Source organism: Elephas maximus, chromosome 9, assembly GCF_024166365.1.
Source record: "Elephas maximus indicus isolate mEleMax1 chromosome 9, mEleMax1 primary haplotype, whole genome shotgun sequence".
NCBI lineage: Eukaryota > Metazoa > Chordata > Mammalia > Proboscidea > Elephantidae > Elephas > Elephas maximus.
In genome coordinates this window covers 80,101,448-80,122,582 of record NC_064827.1, presented here as the reverse complement: position 1 = coordinate 80,122,582, position 21,135 = coordinate 80,101,448, and the positions used below count along the sequence as shown (strand labels likewise).

General features: G+C 51.1%; 1 protein-coding gene across 1 annotated transcript in view; it reads right to left on the bottom strand.

Moving 5' to 3' along the window:
- Positions 1-793: 793 nt before the first annotated feature.
- The window catches only part of PTPA (protein phosphatase 2 phosphatase activator), a 39,905-nt gene continuing 19,563 nt past the window's right edge, over positions 794-21,135 (bottom strand). The window contains exons 4-10 of the mRNA XM_049895703.1: positions 20,821-20,946; positions 18,877-18,994; positions 16,515-16,614; positions 15,392-15,516; positions 14,199-14,299; positions 9,977-10,084; positions 794-3,533 (exon numbers count right to left, since the gene is read on the bottom strand). Coding sequence (XP_049751660.1) covers positions 3,456-3,533; positions 9,977-10,084; positions 14,199-14,299; positions 15,392-15,516; positions 16,515-16,614; positions 18,877-18,994; positions 20,821-20,946 — 756 coding nt within the window. The 3' untranslated portion in view covers positions 794-3,455. The remainder of the gene's footprint in view (positions 3,534-9,976; positions 10,085-14,198; positions 14,300-15,391; positions 15,517-16,514; positions 16,615-18,876; positions 18,995-20,820; positions 20,947-21,135) is intronic.

Below are 21,135 nucleotides of genomic sequence, written 5' to 3'. Positions count from 1 at the left end.
CGAATCACCAACCTCTCGCCCAACCACATCGACAGCCTCCCATGCTCTTGTCCCACCCAGCCCTGGCCCTTCTCACACAGCAGCAGAGTGATCCAGGCACTTTGCTCCAGTGAAAACATTCCAGTAGCCTCCCATTAAATACAGGTGGTCAACTTACAATGTATTCGACTTACCACAAACCACATTTGCCCCATTTATTTTTTTGTTTTTTTTGGGGGGGTCGGTACATTTTATCTTAACATGTACTACAACATTGCAGCGTGTAACTTGCTGACATTATTCTCAGATGTTTACTTGCAGATGTTTAGTGTTATAATTTATAAAACCAAAAAAAAAAAAACAAAAAACCAAACCGAGTGCCGTCTAGTCGATTCCGACTCATAGCGACCCTATAGGACAGAGTAGAACTGCCCATAGAGTTTCCAAGAAGCATCTGGTGGATTCGAACTGCCGACCTCTTGGTTAGCAGCCGTAGCATTTAACCACTACGCCACCAGGGTCTTATAAAGATTCTGATAATAAAAGGCAACAATAATGAAAACTAAAAAAAAATTCGGTACTCGATTTATGTCAGAATCTACTTAAGACAGTCGTCGGAACGGAACCTCGTCGTAACTCAAGGACTACCTGTTCTCTAAACTCCAAACTCCTTTCCTCAGCAGAGCCCATAAGGCCCCACCGCCTTGGAGCCTGGCTTCTTCGACCTCACCTCCTGTCCCACCATGGCTCCAATCCCCAAGTCCTAGCTGGGCCCTGCACTGTGCCTGCACCCACCCTGCTCCCTCTGCCCAAAGTTCTACTGGAGGGTCCTCCTCCTCCTCATTTGGGTCTCGCCTCATGTCCCTCCACCAAGGTGTCTTTCCTGACCACTCTAGTTCAAGTAACACTCCACCCCTCCCCTGCCTTCTCTACTTAATTGCTGTTATTTTCTTCATACTACACCTCACCACTTGACATTGTTACTTACGGATTTACCCCTGTCATCCACACTAGAATGAGGAATGGCACCCATTTTTTATGGAATGAATGAATTCCTCATGATCCATGATGTCAGCATTATTGTGCCCATTTTGTAGATCAGGAAGCCAAGGCTCAGAGAGATGAAGTCAACTAATAGGGTCTCCTCGTTAGCAAGTGGCGGGTCTTGGGTTTGAACCCAGGTCAGCCTGACTCCAGAGGCAAGGCTCCTGGCCATCAGGATCCCCTGGAAAAGGTGCAGCTGACCCAGGACTGAGGCCAGAAGAGAGGCCAAGCGTCCTTGTTCTCTGGGGAGAAGACTTGGCCTGAAGACAGGGAATAGGGGTGCCTGAGGAAGTCTTGGGTCACAGTAGCCCCACAGATTCCCAACTCTAGCATGACAGGGACAGTTGGTGAGAGGGAGCAGTAGATTGCAGGGCCACTCTGTTAAAAACCACAGGTGCACATCTCACTGCCAGGTCCAGTCCAAAGGCTCCACCAGTGTCTCTATTCAGGGCTCCCCTGGGCCTGCTCCAGGGTGACCCGGAAGTCCAGAGGGGCTGCCCTCACCAAGAACGGCCACAGCAACCATGGGGGTATTTGTTCTCTACCAGGCCCTGAGCTGAAGATTTCACATCCTTTATTCACTCCTGGCAACTACCCCGACTGGCCCCATTTACTGGAAGCTGAGGCTCAGAGATTCAGTAACTTACCCAAGACCTTGCGGCTCAGGTAGGGGCTTGGGGGAGCCAGGATTTGAGCCTAGGTCTCTGCTCAAGCAACTGTTACACATTCAGCCAAGTGCCTTCTCACTGCCCAGGGAAGGCTCGATCCAGCCCCGATATGAAACAGCTCAAGCCCCAGACACCACGGCCCAAAGGAAGGGGACCTGATGAGGGACAAACAGTCCGGAGATGGAACAAGCAGGTGGCATAAAAAGGCAAACCTCACACAGGTGACAGGTGCAAAACAGAGGCTTTAATCCCAACAGCAATGAAGGCGCAAGGGGCCAGGGGGTGGGGGACGCTGGCACAGGGCAGGGAGGTGCCCGGAGGGTGGTGGTCTGGACCATGGGAAGGAGACAGGCACTGGGCCTCTCCTAGGAAAACTTTTATTTCTGTGGCTCCTGCCTCAGCCTCGGCCCAGACCATCAGCCTAGACCTGAGGGTCAAGCCCTATATTGTGCTTCTCAGGTGCTCTTCCTCCCCAAACGGTATATGGGACCCAGACATGGGCATAAAGTAGTGGAGAGGGGCAGGCCTAGGCTTGGGCAAGGGAGAGTCTGCAAGAGCCAGGCCTGGGAATAGCCCTAGAAGAAAACTCGGGAACTGGCAGGTAGCATCCCTCACCCCTAGAGGCGGGCCCGGCCAGCTCAGCCCCTGCCCATCCTCATAGCCAATGCCCAGGCTGGGGAGCCATCGCTTACCTCATCCCACAAAGCCCACAGCAAGTCCTGGGCAGCTGGGAGAATACGGAGCGGAGCTGCTGCTTTCTAAGCCCTTCCTGCGATGGCCCACTCACCACCCGGGGAGCAGAGAAACAGGGCCAAGGGGCCTCAGGAAGAAGAGCAAGAAGCAATGAGGAGGCAGCAGAAGCGTCCGAAAGTACAGCAGCCACGAGGAATCCAGGTTCTCCACACACACAACTGGCCCCAAGCCCCTCCCGGAGTCTCTGCCACCCCCTCCCCGCCATGGAGTGCTTTGGAAAGGTAGGCCTCACCTAATCGTCTGGTGAGAGAGGGGGGCAAACCCTGCCTGAGCCCTCCCAGGAGCCCAGTGCCCCCAAAGGGCAGCCTCATAGTGAGGCTATCCCTTGGGGAGGGCGACAGGTGTGGCTATGAACAGGAAACCCAACAAAGTCAAGGGCCAAAGAACAGCAGAGCCAGAATGAGGCTCTGGATACATCTCCTCAGGCCCAGGGGGAGCCAGAAAGGGAGGAGCTGGGGGGTCACCAGCCAAAACAGCCCAGGCTTCTCCCTCCCTCCTTCTCCAACTCCACTCCTGGGCTGGCTGGTCACTGGCCCCAGCCTCCAGCCCTCAGAGCACCCAGGAACCCACCTGAACATGGGAGACCAGGGGCTCAGGAAATTGACCCACCCTGGGGAGCAACTGCTCCAACCCTCAGAAAGGCAACAGGAGATGGGGAGGGAAAGCAATGGAAATGGCAAAATAGCCCCTCCCCCACAGTGGCGCAGGACAGCCCCAGGTATCAGAATGGGGCTGGACAGGAGTGATGGGAGGAAAAGAGGGGCAGGCACAGGAGGGGTAGGCCTAGACCCCTCTTCCTGCCCCTCTGCTACAGCAGGGAGAGGGGGTTGTCAGGAAACTGGCCACACTTTGGTCACTTCTCCCAACGTAGGTCCTTCAGCCTTATGCTCTCCGTCTACCTGGAGCTCGCCACCCCACCCCAGTAAACAGTCAAACAGAAAGAACAAAGGGGAGGGGTGGGGAGGGGGCCGCAGCTGGGTTGGGAGAGCAGCCTGGGAGGCTCAGGCCCTCCTAGCATGACGTGACTGGCTGGATGGGCAGCAGGCTCCCGAACTTGAAGTGCTGGATCACAGGAAACTTCTCCAGACACTGCAGGAAGAAGAAGAGCAGAGGTTGGGGCCCCTGGGCAACCCTGGAGGCTCGAACTAGTGAGGTGGAGCCCTTCCCAGGAGGGGTCCTTCCAGGCCCAGGAGGGGTCCATCCAGGCCCAGGAGTGGCCCCCAGGCCTTCGGAGAAAGGCAAGGCTCCCTACTTGACACTGGCCTCCTCCAGTCCCTAGTCACCATTCCGGTCCAAAAACCCTGCTCCACCACAACCAGACCCACCAAATAATGTGTGTGAGAGAAAGGCAGCCCAACCCCACAAGCAAAAGCCAAGAAGAGAGGCAGCCAGATGAGAAAGAACCCACCCACCAACGGACTAGAACTGACGGTCCAGAAGCAAACCCACATATCTATGATCAACTGATTTTTGACAAGGGTACTAAATCCATTCAATGGGGAAGGAAAATCTCTTCAATAAATGATGTTGGGAAAATTGGATTTTCACATGCAGAAAAATGAAACAGGACCCATGCCTCACACCATATACAAAAACAAATTCAGAATGGGTTAAGGACCTAAATATGCAAACTAAAACCATTAAACTCTTAGAAGAAAATGCAGGGCAACGCTGTCACACCTAGCTTTTAACAATAGATTATCTAGTTTAACAACAAAAGCACAAACACCAAAAATTAAATACATAAATGGGACCTCATAAAAATTAAGAACTTTTGTTCAACAGAAGACTTTACCACAAAAGTGAAAAGACAAGCTACTGACTGGGAGAATATCTGATAAGAATCTAATAACCAAAATATATACAAAACTTCAACAACTTAACAACAAAAAGATAAATAACCCAATCATAAAATGGGCAAAGGACTTGAATAGACACTTCACCAAAGAGGACATTCAAATGGCCCCCAGACACATGAAAAGATGTTCAGCATCATTAGCCATCAGAGAGATGCAAATCAAAACCACAATGAAATACGATTTCACTTTCACTAGGATGGCCAAGATTAAAAAAAGAAAATAACAAATGTTGGTAAAGATATGGGGAAATTGGAACCCTTATCCATTGCTGGTAGGAAGGCAAAATGGTACAGCCATTGTGGAAACCAGTGTGGCGGTTCCTCAAAAAACTAAAAATAGAACTACCATATGACCCAGCAATTCCACTCCTAGGTATATAACCAAAAGCCTTGAAAGCAGACACTCAAAAAGAGACTTGTACACCAGCGTTCATTGCAGTACTATTCGCAATAGCCAAAAGGTGGAAACAACCTAAATGCCTATCAACAGATGAATGGATAAGCAAAATGTAGCACATACATACAATGGAAGACTATTCAGCCAGTAGGAGAAATGATGTCTTGATACACGCTACAGTATGGACGGAGCTTGAAGACATTACACTGAGCAAAATAAACCAGTCACAGAAGGACAAATATTATATGACCTCACTTACATAAAAAAACAAGAAAAGGCAAATGTACAGAGATCAAAGTTTATTAGTGGTTACCAGTGGTCAGAGGGAAGGAGAAAAGGGAGGTTAACAATGATGGAAAAATTGCATAGATTAAGGATAAGGTTGCATGGCCAATTATTATAATTGCTGTCAATAAGCTATATACCTGTAAAAAGTTGAATTGGCAAAAGTTGTGTGGTAGATATATTTACTACTACAACAACAAAAGAATCGCTACTGAGGCTGCTTATATATAACCAAACACCTCACGGGATTTGGTTCCTTGGCTTGGAGGTCTAGGGTCATGGTTTCATGGGACATCCCAGTTAACTGGCCTAATATAGTGTTGAGTGGTTTTGTTCTGTCTCCCCGTTTGTTGTGTAGCACTTGGGGTCTTAAAAGTTTGCAAGCTGACATCCAAGGCACAACACTTGCTCTCTATTTACCCGGAGCAACAGAGGAAGGAAAGTCAGGAATAGGAGGAGGATATGGAATGTGTGGCTAATTGCCTCTGTGAACAACTATCTCCTTTGCCATGAGACCAGGAGAACTGGATGATGCCCAGCTACCACTACTGAATATTTTGATCAAAGTTTCCATAGTAGAATCCTGATCAAAAGGGGGAAAATGTAGAACAGAATTTCAAATTCTCATAGACTACAAACTTCCTGGGACCATGGAGGGTAAATGAACCCCTGAAACTACTGCACTAAGATAATCTTTAAACCTAAAACCTAAATGCCTATCAGCAGATGAATGGATAAGCAAAATGTGGTACATATACACAATGGAATACTATTCAGCCAGTAGGAGAAAAGATGTCCCTTAAGTCTTCTTAAAACCAAACAATAGTTTAGCTTAACTGGTAGAAAAAACAAAAAGAACATTATGCTCTTTCAAGAACTATCTATATGGGATCAAATTGACAACAGCAACTCAAAAGATTAAAAGGAACCTTAGGGGGCTGTGAGATTATGTTAATGAGGGAGGAACACCTCAGAAAAGGAGGGTGAGAATGGTTGCACAACTCAAAGAAAATATTCTCAACAACAACAACAAAATAAATAAAATTTAGAAAAAAAAAAGAACCCTCCCAAATTATATGGGAACCTTCTAGCTGAGGCCCAGCCCCTGGAGAAGATGTTTGAGAACATTTGTACATAAGCCTGAGAAGGAACCAGGGCCTGTTTTCTCAGACTTTTAGTTCTCTGAACTGACAAAAAAAAAAAAAGGCATCTTGGCACTTCAGAGTGAGACAATGAGAACAAGCTAATGTCCCCCCACCCCCTGGGCAATTCCCAGCAGCCCTGTGCGTGGGGCAGGAGAAAAGAGCACTGAGCAGGGGCCTGGCCATACTCTCTGACCCCAGCCTAGACCAGCCTTAGCCCCAGAGTCTGCCAGAGGGCAGGAGATGAAGAGATCAGGAGGGCCTACACAGAAGCTGGCCTGGGTCACAGCCAGCACAACCTTCAGGCCAGCATCCCTCCAGCCTGGGCGCTGCTTTAGCACTGCACAGGGCAGGGACGGGTCAGGCTCCAGGCCCCAGCCTGCCTGTGCCCAGCTCAGCTGTGCCAACCACACAGGCTCTGGTCACCGGCTAGCTCTCAACATACGGCAGCTCTGGGCATGTGGGGATCTGCCAGGCTGGCCCCGGGACTCCTCCCACACCTTCGGCCACAGAAATAATTAGAAGATGCTGAGCACCTCATGGTTGGGGTGGAACAAGACTTCTGGCCTCCAGAGGAGGGGAAGGACTCATAGTGTGGCTAGGGTCTTAGCCTCTAACTCAGAAGGGCCAAGGGATGCTGTGACTGGGCCCAGGTTCCTTCGCCTTAACAACCAGCTGCAGAAACATGGAGTGAGGAGGTCTTGGCCAGCTGTGTGTCAGGGGAGGAGGCGGTTCACAAGGCCCAAAAGCGGACCAAGAGGGGAGAAGTGAAAAAGAAAATCCTTTCTGTGCAGCAGAAGAAGAGCAGGGCTCTAACCTGCAATGTGGGAGCAGAGCCAGAGCCGTGGCCACAGCCAGGCTCCAGGCCTTGGGCAGAGAAATTGGGGAGCAGGCAACCAGGGTGGTCCCTGGGGGGAGGAGCAGCAGCAGAACTGGGCCAGAGGCAAAGTCAGCTGCCATTGTGCTTATGTCATCACGGAAGTGGTGGGAGTTTGGAAAAGGGGGCCCCTAGGGCCCTGGAATTCCAGCAAGGGTCAAAGGTCAGCCTGCTTCTAGCTCTCATTCAAGAGAAACTGCAAAGGCAAGAAGCTTGGGGGCGGGGCATAGGCAGATATCGCTCCACTTCATCCACAGGGCCCCTCCCCTGGGATGATGCCAAGGGGCCCCCGAAAAAGCTTTCCCAGGGTCACAGAAGAGATGAGGAGCTGGGCTACAGGATCTGGGTGCGGTTGCTTGGGGCAAAGAAGTCTGTGGCTCCAGGGCAAGAGCAGAAGGGAGCCTCTGGTCAGGGCTCTATCCCAGCAAGGTCCAGACCGGCTAATTGGGCCCTGGCAGTCCGACCCTGTGCAGATGGGCTGAGCAACAGCTTCATCTTGACCTCTTACAGGCCTTTCAGCTGGAGGCCCAGGCCAGGAGGCTAGGACCAGAGGCTCAAGGTGGAGAAGGGGCTCTATGGGTACTGACAAGGCCCTTTTGAAGGTAGCGCCAGCAGTGATGGCCCTCAAGGAAGACAGCTCTGCCACCACACAAGGCCCCCTGAACGCATTAGGTGCTTCAGCTCAAAAAGGCCTGGACAGGCAGCTTAGAGGTGCAGTCAGTCCCAAACCGTTGGGCCACCTGAGGAAGAGCACCTAATGCCAGGGCCTGGCCAGGCTTCTATGCCAGCTCAGAGAGACCAAGTGGCTGGTGGACCCTGGCTTTGCTAAGCCCCTTCTTGACTTCAAGACTGGTGGGCCTCTAAGGTCTTCCCCATGGACTGAGAACTGGTCTGAAAATGCAAGTCCTCCACTTGATCCTTCTGGTCAAGGAACATACAATTCCATGAACTATCACGGAACGAAGACTCAGGACAACTTGCTAGTAACTCATGAATGAGCCTTAAACGTTACAAAGTTTGGTGTTCGTAACTACAGTTAGTCAGTCACAGCACCATCCTACAACAACATCTGGCTTCCACACAGGCTTGAGGAGGCTGAAGGCCCCCTACCCGTGTGCACAGGCGGAGTGCCCCCAGAGCTGGTTCCTGATTTCAGGATGGGCGCTGTGTTATCTATCCACCAGTACACCCTCTGTCTTGTCCTGAGTTGGTGGTAGTTTTTGATTGCTGTCCTCCTCATGGTCAACATCCACAGATGTTTGCACCCTCTCTCCAGCTGTAACTGACTGTTACACTGCGGATGGTTCTGTTCTTGTGTTCTGGCCGCATCATCACCATTTTGAATTTAACCTGCTCCGCCTCCACCCTCTGTCAGCTTGAAGCTCTTTTGCCTCCAGAAAGTTGGGGGGATGTAGGGGAAGAAGGACAGGATCTCTTGTTCTACCCATAGGAGGCCTGAGTCAACATAACTTTAGTTACTCAACTAAGAGACCTGCAGAAAGGACAGCATTTAAGATCCCAAGCAAGGAAAGAGCCACAGTGTTGGGTCCTGGACGTACCGGGGGGAGGGGTGTCAGGCTGGAAGGGAGCCATGCACCTCTCAAATGTTCCAGACTACCCAGCAGTGGGGAGAGCTAAGTAGGGCAACAGAGTTCCCACTGCAACCACTGTGGGGCTGGGCAGGGTGGGGGTGTCAGGAACAACAGGACGCCCAGAGGGCAGTGACCTGCTGCTGTCCAGCCAGGCAAAGCCAGAGTGGAGCACCGGACGGGCTGCCGGAAGGAGCCTGCACAGCCCCAGCAAGCGACGCCTCTCAGATTAGAGAGGTATGTGGGTTGGAACCTAAACACAGGATGTGAAGTCCAGAGGAAAGGGACTAGGGGGGAGGGAGAACGGAAGGGAGACAGAGGGCCAGACCTGGTCAGTTCCAGCACAGCCATTAACCCCTTCAGGGCTATGTAGAGAGCACTAGCTCAACTGGAAGTATTTGTGCTACCAAACCTTGGGCTCCCCCTCTAACACCCTTTTCTCCCAGCTCCTCTGCCTCTGTAGATGGGATCTGAGGTCTAGCAGAGCAGACCAGGGGCACCTCCCTCCCAGAAGTCAGTGGATGGCTAAGAGTCAAAACATGGGTACCTAAGGGACAGTGCCCAATACCACGAGATAGCTGCCAGGGCCAGCCTGAGGGGAAAGAGAGGACTTTGGGGATCCATCTACCCCCTACTAGGCAGGGGACTTCACATCTAGGCTTTTCCACAGCCAAGGGTCAAGCAGCCCCAGGACTGGTCTGCCCAAGGTATGGGAGGAGCTAGTGGAAGGGAAAGGGTGAAAAGAAAATGTCTCCTCCCCACTCACAAGACAGAAAGCTCCTCCTCAGCTGGGAAAGGAGGAGAGATGAGAACAGCCTCAGCAGCCCAAGGGCAGCCACCTCCCAGCAAGGTGGCGCTCCAGGAAACCAAAGCCTCTTTAGATTTCAGAGCAGGGAGGGGCACCTGCATCAAAATCACCTGGACAGCTCATTAACAACATCCCTTCAGGCCTCCAAACTGAGGCCTGAGGAGCAGCACTTTGGCTGAGGCCTCCAGAAGATGAAACCCTCTCCCAAGCACAGCTTCATTTTCTGTCCCCACAGGAGGGGTAGGCTCAGAGGCAGTCTGAGTAGAGGGGCCAAGAGTCATTTGACAGGTGGGAACTGTGGCCCCCCCAGGCAGCAGGGACTTGCCCCAAGTCACCGAGCACAGCTGGAACCCAGTCCACTGCTTTTTCAACTGCCCATTCCACAGTTGGGAGATTCTGGGGTCCCAAGCATCAGAGGGGCTGGCCTAAGGTTCAGAGCAAAACACTAGGGGCAGAGAAGCAGGGCCCCCAGACCCGCACCTTCTGCTTTGTCTCCAGCCCCAGCTCTCTGGTGTGGCAGCAGGGGTGGGCGTGCCAGCCAATAGGCAGCTGAAGGTCCAGCCAGCCCCCACTCACCTCAGCCTTATACATGCGGATGAGACCCTGGTTCACTTTGGACCAGGAGGGGACAGCACTGATGTTCCACAGCTGGTTGGAGTGCTCTGCAAAGGGGCCTGTCTTCATCTGGAAAAGAGAGTCCACAAGTTGGAGGGGGGTAGCCTGGAAACATGTCACTGCTCCCCTGCAGCACGGTCACACACAGGCTTGGGGACCAGGCCACACACACTGGTGCCTGCAAGGCCCACTGGGAAAACATAATCTCCCTTGCCCATCCCCTTAGTCACCCCTCTTTCTCCCACAGGCAGATGAAGGGGCCCAATTCCCACCTCCCACCAAATCTAGCAGCCACAGGGAAATAAAATCTCCATTCAAGCTCCTGGTGCAGGTCCCACCAACTCCCCTGGATCTGCAGCATGCCTCTCTAGCACTGTGACTCACCCCCATTCAGATAAACAGCACAGCGGCATGGCCCCAAGCCTGCCAGGTCGCCCCTCCCCACCGTCCACCATACAAAGGGCAGGCTCAGCCACAGGCACTGGGTCTGCACCTGCCATAGGAAAGCTGGAAAAGCAGCAGGAGGGGCTGGTGTGGGGGAGGGCCAAGGTGGGTAAGACTCAAACCTTGGTAGCCACGTGGCGGGGGGTGCCTGCAGCAGACTGGGGAGGAAGGTCTGTTCAGAAAATCAGCCTGGCCTAGCCAGGAGGTGGGGACAGGATGGCAACCACAGCAGCAAACAGCAGGCAGGGCAAGGATAGCTCCATTCCTACTCCCTTCTCTTGCTGAAAGAGTCTGACCCTCCAGGAAAGGAGAGAAAACTTCTGCAGCAAGCCCAGCAAAGGTCCCATGACATCAGAAGCCACAGCACTGAGACAGGAGGCTTGTGTGCCTAAGTGTATCCCTCGGACACCACCACACACGCCCGTTGTGGGCAGCATTTACGCTGGAGGAACAGGGTTCAGCACCCTGAGCCCCAGGCTTTGGAAGAATGACTTTGAAAAGCAAAGGAGCTGAGTCTGGCAAGGAAGCAGTAACTTGGACCCTGAGTGGGTAGAAGGATCCAGAAGGGGCTGTGTGGAGATGGTGGGAGCTGGAGAAGAGCAGTTCCAGAGAGAAGGGATAAGTCGAGCTCTCTCCCATCTTGGGGAATCATAATACAGGGGTCCTCAGTGGCACATAACCCCTACTCTTCAGCTGTAGCCTACTGCCCGGCTGACCTATACCCACAGGCCTCTCACCTTCTCCAGTCAGGGCAACTCTTAAGAAACTTTAAGGTATAAGTCCAAAAAAGCTACCATTTTGCCCCTTCCCCCAGGCCCAAGTTCCCAAGGAGCCTCTCTCCAGGTTCTGTAGCAAGGTCTTCTTCCAGGCTTCCCAGCAGTGTAGCCAGCCCAGCCCACAGCACCAGAGACAAAAATCATCCCAGTCCCAGCAGGACTTTTCTGGGGTCATTCCCCTCACCCAGAATGTTTTCCCCTCGTTTCTAGCCAAGGCTCCTTCCTCCAGGAGGGGTAACTGGCACACCAAGCCTACAAAGCCTGGCCTTCACCAAGCTTTGTTCTGCTCCATCAGGCTCCGCCCCCAACCTCCACGGCCCCTCCCTCCCTCCTTTCCCCCTTGTTTGCCCGTCCCCCAGGCTCCTGGGGACAAGGCCAGGCTCCAGCCCACCCCTTCACTCCTCCACCCCCGAAGCTTAGGAATCATAGGAGCTGTGTCACCAGCTTCACTATTTGAACAAGGCCCTGTGGGCAAACTACCTAGGAGACACCTTGCTGCTCTGCCCAACTGCAGCAGCTCCAGGAGCCTGCTCAGCAAGGTGAGCAGAGGCAGACAGGCAAGTGGAGCAGAGGCAACCAGAGGTGACAGTTCCTGGGTTAGCCTCGCCCACTAGGGTCACAGGAACGGATCCCCGAAAGGCCGCTGGCCTGGGGCAAGAGCCAGTGTGGGGCCCATGCTCTGGAGCCCTAATGGCCTTGGGACCCCACTGGTGTAAAGGCCAGAGGTACTGGTTCTCAAGAGGCGCTGTCCCCTGAGGCCTTCAGTGTCCCAAGGTCTCCCTAAGTCCTTCAGAAGGACACTGCAACTCTGGGAAAGAAAAACAGACGTGAGGGAAAAAGAAATCGGGGGTGAGAAGACCAAAAAAAAAAAAATTAGCTCATTCTAGCCACAAAGGGAGAAGAGAAAGAGCGAGAACGAGCAAGCAAGCTGCAGTCCCGCAGTGACCCCAGGGGAATCGTGTGAGTCAGAGCAGCCATATTGAGCAGGAAATTACTCACAGACGCTGCGTTCCTGCCTCTCCACTCCCAAGAGAATCAGCCTTTTGTAAATGGTTCCTCTGTCAGTAACTGAGGGGGGATGGGGCGGGGGATGGGGGAGGCTCTGCACAGCGCCTTCCTGTCAGCTCCTTCCCTTCCAGCTGAAATCTGATCCCTCCCTTCCCAAAACTCCAAATTTAGAAGCCAGATTGAAACTGAAATTCTTTTTCTCCCTGCAATGGGCTCTTAAAGGCGCCAGAGCTGCATTTCCTGAGACAGCAGAAGCGCCACAAGGTGGGGTCCCTCTTTCTGGATGCCCAGGGCTACCAGGGCAGGTCCCCATGTGAGAATCGGGAGGGGAATGTGGGTTCCATTTCCAACTTTTGGTTGTTTTGTTTAATCTCTTAGCTGCACCAGTCCACAGCGACTGCCAGGTCTCCAGGGGCAACACCGCCTCCTTCCTGCGCAAAGAACACGAAACTCCATGCCGGCTGCCAGGTCCCCCATGCCCGTGCCAGGCCTTCGACCTTTTGTCAGAGTAAGGCAGTCCAGGGCACTCACTCATCACCCACAACGGCTGCAAAACGCAATGGAAGGGGCTGGGGGATGACAGCAGCCCAGCCACAAGCTCTGCAGAACTAACACAGTGTACTGCAACCAGCAACAACCCCAGCCTGGCTCTAGGCTGTCTTGGCTGGCAAAAGGGAGCCTGCCAGAGTCACTTCAACTCATGGGACACGCCCCCTTCTAACATTCAAGGTTTAACACTATGCCCTAGAGCCAAAGTAAAAATCCAGCCTTGCAGAGGGAGTTCGGAACAGCTAAAAACTCTTAAATCCTGCCCCCACCTCCCTATCCATACGTACCCCTCAATTAAAAAAATTACTAAAAGTTCAGTGTGCCTTTACCGCCACCTAGTGGTCACTTTAGGATTTCCTATAGCAGAGAACTGAGTCCCGAACTGAGTCCCAAACTTTGGGAAAGCTCTTGTGTGTATGTGTTCTTTTCACCAGCATAACCAACCAAACAAACAAAACACAAAATTTTAACCTGAATTCAATTCCCATATTCCCTGAGACCCGGCCTGGCCTGCCTCCTTGTTAAGTGTTATTAACAGGGACCAAGGGGCTAGACCAGCAACCAGGGGGCGCCAAAGCAGCGTCGCACCCCAGCCCCACATAAGAAGCCCACAGGCTCCAGCGTAGAATCTGCACCCCTTATTCCACCGTACTCCTTCAGTTTGTCCTGGGGTTTCCCAGGGCTCCGCGGACCCTCACAGACCCTTCCACTTCAAAGGCAAGCAGCACATGACAGGCTCTCAAGACAATGAGCTAGGCTGCCCCCAAGTCCTTCTGACCTTGGGCTTGCTACCGTGCTGAAAACAGCAGATCTCTGAGAAGGAAGCGGTGGCCGTCCCAGCTGACTTGGAAAAACGTGTCATGTGTCATTCCCCTCTGGCCTCTGGAGCATGGCTTCAGCCTGAGCCCATTGCCTACCACGGTGCTACAACTGCTTAACCAGGCTTCTCCCCTGTTGTGCCCCTTCAGCAGAAAACCATCCTGCTGTCCACTCTAGAAAAACTCTTCAACACCTCGGAGTGTTTCATCCTACATATTCACACGCCCTAGGCTCTACAGACCTTGTGGGCGCCAGGAAATACGCTATCATGCACCCCTCAACAATACCCACCCAGCCTCTTCAGACTTGTGATCTCCAACTAGTGACCGAGTCTCAGTCCCTCAGCTCGAGAGTCTTGTGGGATTCAGTTAACCCCAGGCCCCTGATTTGGGGAGGGGATGGTGAAATGTCAGAAGCTGCTTAAACCTTTCAAGAGAGGCCTAGTGGGGCAACCCTTTCAATAACCCACCTTCTAGTGCCATCTTTGGGCAGCAGCTCTGGCTCTCTGTCCCACTGCAAAGCCACCAGCCTCAAGTCATCTAAGACCAGGGGCTGCCATGGGCCTTCCCTCAGCCCCTCCCCCTCACCTCAGTAATAAACAGGATACACTCCAGGAACATGTAGTCCTTGTGGTTCTCATTCACAGCCTTCTCATCTACAAAGTGCCTGGGCTCCAGATACGGGTGGTCTGGGAAGAGCAAAGTGCCCTGGGGTTAAGAACCTGGTACTCATACCTCCTGGGCCCCTCAGCCTAGCCATGGTCAACATCCACCCCAGGGCTGCAGTCCTGCCCTGATGCTCTCAACACCGAACCCCTCACGGGAGCAAGAAATTACCTTGTGTGTCTGCATTCTAATATGATAAACTCTGTGCTGCCTCTAACTAGCCATGTGGCTTCAGGTCTGTGAGGCTCAGGGTCCTCATCCGTGAAGTGGGGATAAGGACAGCCCCTCCCTCATAGGATGGCTGAGTACTACACAACAGTAATTACCATGTGCAAAGCACTTAGCATGGTGCCTGGCACAGGTAAGTATTATTCAATGCTAGCTGGTCCAATGCTGGCAAAGACCCTTCTTCACAGGGCCATTGAGAAGATTAGGGGAGATAATCTACCTGAAGCACTTAATAGTGCTTGGCACAGAGCAAGTACTCAAAAAATGGTCGTTTATTAATATTATTTTGTAGGCAATTAATTCTATGTCAAATAGACATTCTCTCCCTACCCCCACCCACCGGTAGATCCTGATGAGCTGACCAAGCCTGAAAAAATATTTTGAAGTGGGGAGGAATCACCAGAGCAGGTTCAACTCAGCCCCATAGGAAGTGGCCCCACCACCTAGCACTTGGCAGCAGCTTCCTGATGGGCCCCCTTGTGTACAGTGCAGTAATAACAGTGGATGATGTTAGTCACCAAGTCAAAAGAGCCCCAGTTTCAACATAAAACCCCACAGCTGCTGCCAGAGGCTGGGGCCCATTCACACCAGTCCATTATGCACCAGGCGAGCGCCCCTGCTCCAGCCCATGTCACTTCCCGTTATCTCTATGGCACTCTGCCTCCATCTTCCCCAGCCCACTACGCTGGCTCACAGCAGAAGGTCAACAGCAAAGAGCCTCTGTCAATAGCCAGTCTAATACCTTGCTTTGCAAGCTGTCACTGTCTGCCCTGGGCAGGAGGAGAGGAAAGGAGGGATACAGAATGCACCCTTGGGTGGGGGAGGGGGGGTGGGGGGGTAGAAGGGTGGGGAAGGGGGACCTGAAGAGGTACGCGACTCTTCATTACCTATCAGCTGCGAACTACCCCAAATGAAGGGCAGAAACTGGAAATCATCCAGGCCCCACACTCCCTGGCTGCCGGCTGGCTCCATCCTGTATGTCTTCTGGAGCTTCCGCATAACCTCAAGGTACCTGTACAGGACAGTGGGGGGAGACAGGGAAGGAAGCAAAAAGTAAAAAGACAGTCTCAACCCTTCTGCCATTGGGAGTGCAAAGGGGCCAGAAATTACCACTTAAGAGTGTAGCTGGTCTCTATTTCAATTAAAATCTATGTGCGTAAGTTATACATTAGCCGGTACTCTCAAAATAATAGAACTTTTTTTTTTTTTTTTTCTTATACACTCAGCCTTCTTTTGGCCTAGAAAGGGGACAATCCCATGGTTTTTAGTGCCATCAACTCCCTCCCGATAACCTGAAAAACCTTGGGCAGGACCCTCAACTTCTCTAACCTCCATTTATCCATCTAAAAGTTGATGAGAGTTGAATTTAAGATTTATCGTCTAGGTTTTTTCAGTTTCAAGTTTCAGTTTTAATCAGAGGCTGGGCATCAAAGTCACCTGTGGTGCTTTTAAACACAACGATCCCTGGGCTCCACCACAGACCTACTGTTCATCATTGCCAGAGTGGAGCCTGGAATCTGTATTTTAAGAGCGCTCCAGGTGACCGACACACACCTGCACTGCCTGCAGGTGGTCTGGCTGATATAAGGCAGCCAGCCGGTGAGAGCCTGACTGCCAGGCTCAGCTAGCTGTGTGACCTTAGTTTTTTCATCTGTAAAATGGAAATAACAATTGCTACTTCAGAGGGCAGTTGTGAGGATAAAATGAGTTAGTAAGTAAAAAAAAAAAAAAAAATTTTTTTTTTTTTTATAGTAAACACCACATAACCATCAGCAGTCAGTGCTTGACACTTGCTTTATTTGTTTTTACTTGGAGGTGAATTTTAACCTGCTGGAAGGAGTCTTAGAACCCCACCAACAAGCCTGAGTCTGATGAGCACAGGGATGAGAAGACCTCAGCCACTCAGGAGAACTCTCAAGCACCCTGTCCCTGGTCTCATGGTAACAAGGAGGAAAGAGACCCTCCTCAATCCCCTACCCCAGCAGCCACCCCTCCTGTCATCTCCCTCACCGATTGAACACCTTGAAGACAATAGCTATTTGGTCATCCACCCGGAGCACCCCAATCTTGCAGAGACAGCAGAGGAAAGCAGCAAAGGCTGCTTCGTGCCCTGGGGGGGGAAAAAGAAAAGCTGAGGTTCACAGAAAATGGAGTGGGACTGCTTCTTGGTCTCACCAGAGTCCAAATCACTAATAACTGCCACCCTCTGAGGAGAGGGGTCAACCTGGAGATAACGGGGCCTCTTCCCCATCCAGAAAGACCTAGGCCCTTTCAGGGACTACCGGTACTATAATTCTCCTCCTAAAAGGCCCAGGCTCTTGACTTTGTAAACAGACATTTACATATTATTTTACACATTTAACTTACTCATCCATTCCACCCTATTTATTGAGCACCTACTATGTGGGCAGTCACTGTCCCTGCCAGGCACTGGGGAGACAGTGGCAAACAAGTCCCTGCCTTTAGAGAGTTTATGATTTATCAGGGATGATAGACCATTAAATATACAATCACTACTATGATTCTAGTTTTGAAGAAGTACAGGGTGATAACCGAAGAATATGACAGGGGGACTTTGACATAAGGATTCAAGGAAAGTTCCCCTAAGGAAGTGATATTTAATTGGAAATATGAAGAGGGTGGGGGAAGCAAGAAGAGCGGTCTAGCAAGAAGAAACAGCATGTGTGAGGGCCCTGAGGCAAGAAAAAGCTTGATCTGTCTGAGAACCCTGTTGTTGTTGTTGTTAGGTGCCACTGAGTTGATTCCGACTCATAGCGACCCTAAAGGTCAGAGTAGAACTGCCCCCTCGAGTTTCTAAGGAGCAGCTGATGGATTTGAACTGCCAGCCTTTTGGTTAACAGCCAAGCTCTTAACCACTATGTCACCAGGGCTCCTTGAGAACCCTAAGAAGGTTAGTATGGCTAAAGCAGAGAGAGCAAGGGAAGAAGTAGGAGAAGATAGGCTAGAGATCAGGTAGGCCCGAACAGTCACAGTGAGGAGCTCAGACTTAATCTTAAGAGCAATGGGGAGCTACTGAAGGTTACTAAGCAGAAAATGCACACTCAGATTACAGGATCAGAAGGCACCCCCATTTCCTTTCGCAGTTATGTTCAGTAGGAACAATCAGCCCTAAAGAAACTTTGGACTGAATCCCATGGTTCATAGTGTCTAAAAACGTATTTAGAGGGAGGTGAGGAGAGAATATTTCAGTAACTTCCTGTTTCTGCAGAATGAAGGCCCCTCCGAAGCCTGGAAAGCTGTAACTTCAGTTACTTTCATCCGCGACAGGTTCAGTGATGACCAGCCAGAGTCCAAACAGCAATCACTCAGAGGCTCTTACATACCTGAGAACGTGTTTAAGAAAACTCACAACCTGCTAATCTGGCTAGTCTTCCCTGTTGGTCTAAGTCAAAAAGCACCCCATTCCTGAAGGTCTCAAAACATTTGCTAAACCTCTTCCCCAGCAGCCTGGGGAGCAGAGGACAAAACTCATCCAGAACCCAGGTCCAAGCAGGCCCTTCTCAGTCCCTGCCTCTGCAGCCTGGGCTCCCTCTTAAGGGCCCCAAGACAGCAGTAGCTCTTGCATTTGCCAGCTTCAGGGTGGAAAGGTAAGGTGGGCCCTATCTGACCTCTAGTCCATCTTCTTCCACTTCTTCCCTTGCTCTCTCTGCTTTAGCCATACTAACCTTCTTAGGGTTCTCAAGGAGCCCTGGTGACATAGGGGTTAAGAGCTTGACTGTTTACCAAAAGGCTGGCAGTTCAAATCCACCAGTCGCTCCTTACCTTTTGACCAAGGATCATCCTCGGTCAACGCCTCCTGGGCTACACAGGCCACCTCCTGAGCTTGAGAACACTTCTCTTTTAAGATGCCCACATATGCCCTCTCCTCAAAGTCCAAGTAAGATTGGATCCATCCAAACAGCTTAATAGTACAGAGAATCTGGCTAAGAGACAAAGGGCCTTGGGGAGAGTGTGTCACAATGCTACTAGCAGCTTCTCTAAGTAGTTGCCTTGAGATATAGTAAGTGCTCAATAAATTTTTATTTTGGTGATGGTGCTGGTGACCATGTGCTCACAGAGAGGCCATCTTTATGAAGAACGGAGAAACCAGCTCTGTGTGTACAGGCTCTATGCACGTGGCAGCAGCACCCCCTGGTGGACCAGGCTAGAGCTACAGGAGCAGCTTCAGGCCTCCCCATACCACTGGGTGTGGCCTCCAGATGGCCCCCACAGGTTGCAGGAGCTTGGCAAACTCTTGCTTGCTCAGGGGGGCTTAAGACAATCCAGAGCAAAGAAGCAGCAGCCCAAGAAAAGAAAGCAGTGAAGCCAAATAGCTGCAAGGCCCCCAATGGGCAGGGGAGTGGGCAGATACCTGTGCCATAGTCGATACGCGTGGAGTTCCCCACTGATTCCTTTAGGTAAACAGCCACCTCAGGGACTGCAGCTGCCAGATGGGTGGGAACCACTGTGGCCACCAAGTTTTCTGCCTCCTGATAACACAAAAGACACAAAGTGGTGGTAGCAGATTAGGCAGCATCCCAGTGGCAGGCACCCAGGGCAGTGTCTGGCTGGGGGCCCAGGCTACCACACGAGGCTGGCCTGGCTCCCCACCCTGACTGGTCCACAGAAGGAAGGGGCAGGGTCTCCTGGGCAGAAGAAGAAGAGCACTTATTCTTACACAACAGAAAGGCTACCCTGGGGTGGCTTTTCATCTACTGCCCCTTCGTCCTAGTAGCAAGACAGGAAGAATCTGAAAAGAAGCCATTCAGCTCCCTCATCTGGTAACTCACTGGAGCCCTATAAAGACTCTGGGAGGTCAGTACTATTATCCCCATAGATGGCCATCTCTCTTCACCACACTCCCAGGGCAGCCAAGAGTTTACACCGTAAGTCCATCAATAAACATATACAAGAATGTTCACAGAGGCATTATTCATAGTAGCCAAGAAGTGTAAACAACCCACAACCAAAAATGTCTATCAACAGTAGAATGGATAAATAAACATGGAATACTAGGCAGCAGTGAAAAAGATCTACTGCTACATACAACATGAATGAATCTCAGATGTAATGTTGAGCAAAAGAAGTCAGACATTTATATGAAGTTCCAAAACAAGGAAAATCAATCTATTGATAGAAGTCAGAAGAGTTTGGGGATATCAACTGGGAGAGGGCATGAGTAGTCCTGCTGGAATACTCTATAACTTGATATGCGTGGTAGGTGCATGGATAAAAACATACATAAAAACCCTTCAAGCTGTACAGCTATGATTTGCCAGCTTTCTTATATGTAAGTCATAACTCAATAAAAATCTTTTTTAAAAAAAGAGATACGTGGCATCTTTGAATACACAGGCAACCCCAGGCAGCTCTTCACCAGGGACACACCTGTGCTGGGTCCTGGGTACTCCCCTATGCTCCACGGAAGCACTGTACCAGAAAAATTAGAAGCTAAGTTTCTCTGAGTTGAATCTGAGGACACCTGGCAGCAGAATCTCTAGAGAGCACTTTATAACCTGGACTCCAGGCCCACCACATAGCTATAGGCTCTGCTCTTCACAGGGGGCCTGAGATTCCACATTTTCTTTTTGTTTGCTTTGAATAGGTAACACCTTCATAGGTTCAAAAATGAAAACATTATAAAAAGTATGCATTGAGAAGTCTCACTCCTACCCCTGCCTCTATCCATCCCATTCTCCCCTGTCCACAAAAAGAACCTAGTTTTATCAGCCTCCCATGTATCCTTCCAGGGATGTTTCTTCATGTAAATATGAACAATATAAACATATATTTTTATTTTTCCCTCTTTCTTACCAAAAGGTAGGTTACTACATACGTTGTTATACCTGGCTCTTTTTTTGGCCTAAAAACAAACTCCAGACCCCTTCCATTGAGTTCCCCGGACAGCCTTCCTATTCCTTTTTGTAGCTGCATAGTAGTCTATGGTATGAATGTACTAGAGTTTATTTAACTAGTCGCTTACTGATGGACACTTGGAATGTCTCCAGTCTTTTCAATGCCTTAATAAATAGCCTTGTGCAGAGGGCACTGCATAATATTCACAGAAGTACCTGTAGTAACAATTCCCAAAATATGGCTGGGGCAAAGGATAAATGCATTTGTAACCTATGTGAATGGAAATGCCATTTTCACACACTCCCCAATAGTTTTGCTACGCCTGAAACCTTGAGGTGCCTGCTTTAAACAACGCAGCTCTTCCCTACCCTACTACTAACACAGCCCCATGGGTCTTCATCAGTGCCAGAGTCGCCATCCTCTCAGCTCAGCCCCCACACCTGTCCTGTGGCAGCCTCACCTCGTCAAGTTTGGCATACCAGGTCCTGTAGGCCTTGTTCCCAAATCGAGAGGGCTGGTCCACCGGAGGGGTCTCATCAATCCACCTGTCCAGTGTGTTGAGAAGAGCGACCAGTTTCTCAATGGCCTGTGGGAGCAAAAGAGAGGGAACCAAGCCACAGTGACTAGTGGCTCCCAGCTAGAGCCACAGAGGGAAGTCCCAGTTGCTGCGGGACTATGACCCGTAAGCATGGCACTAACTGGCCGTTGCCCTTGCTGTCTCCTTTTCTCTCAAACATCCTGACTGTGAAGGAGGGTTCAGGGGGGCATGGTGAGC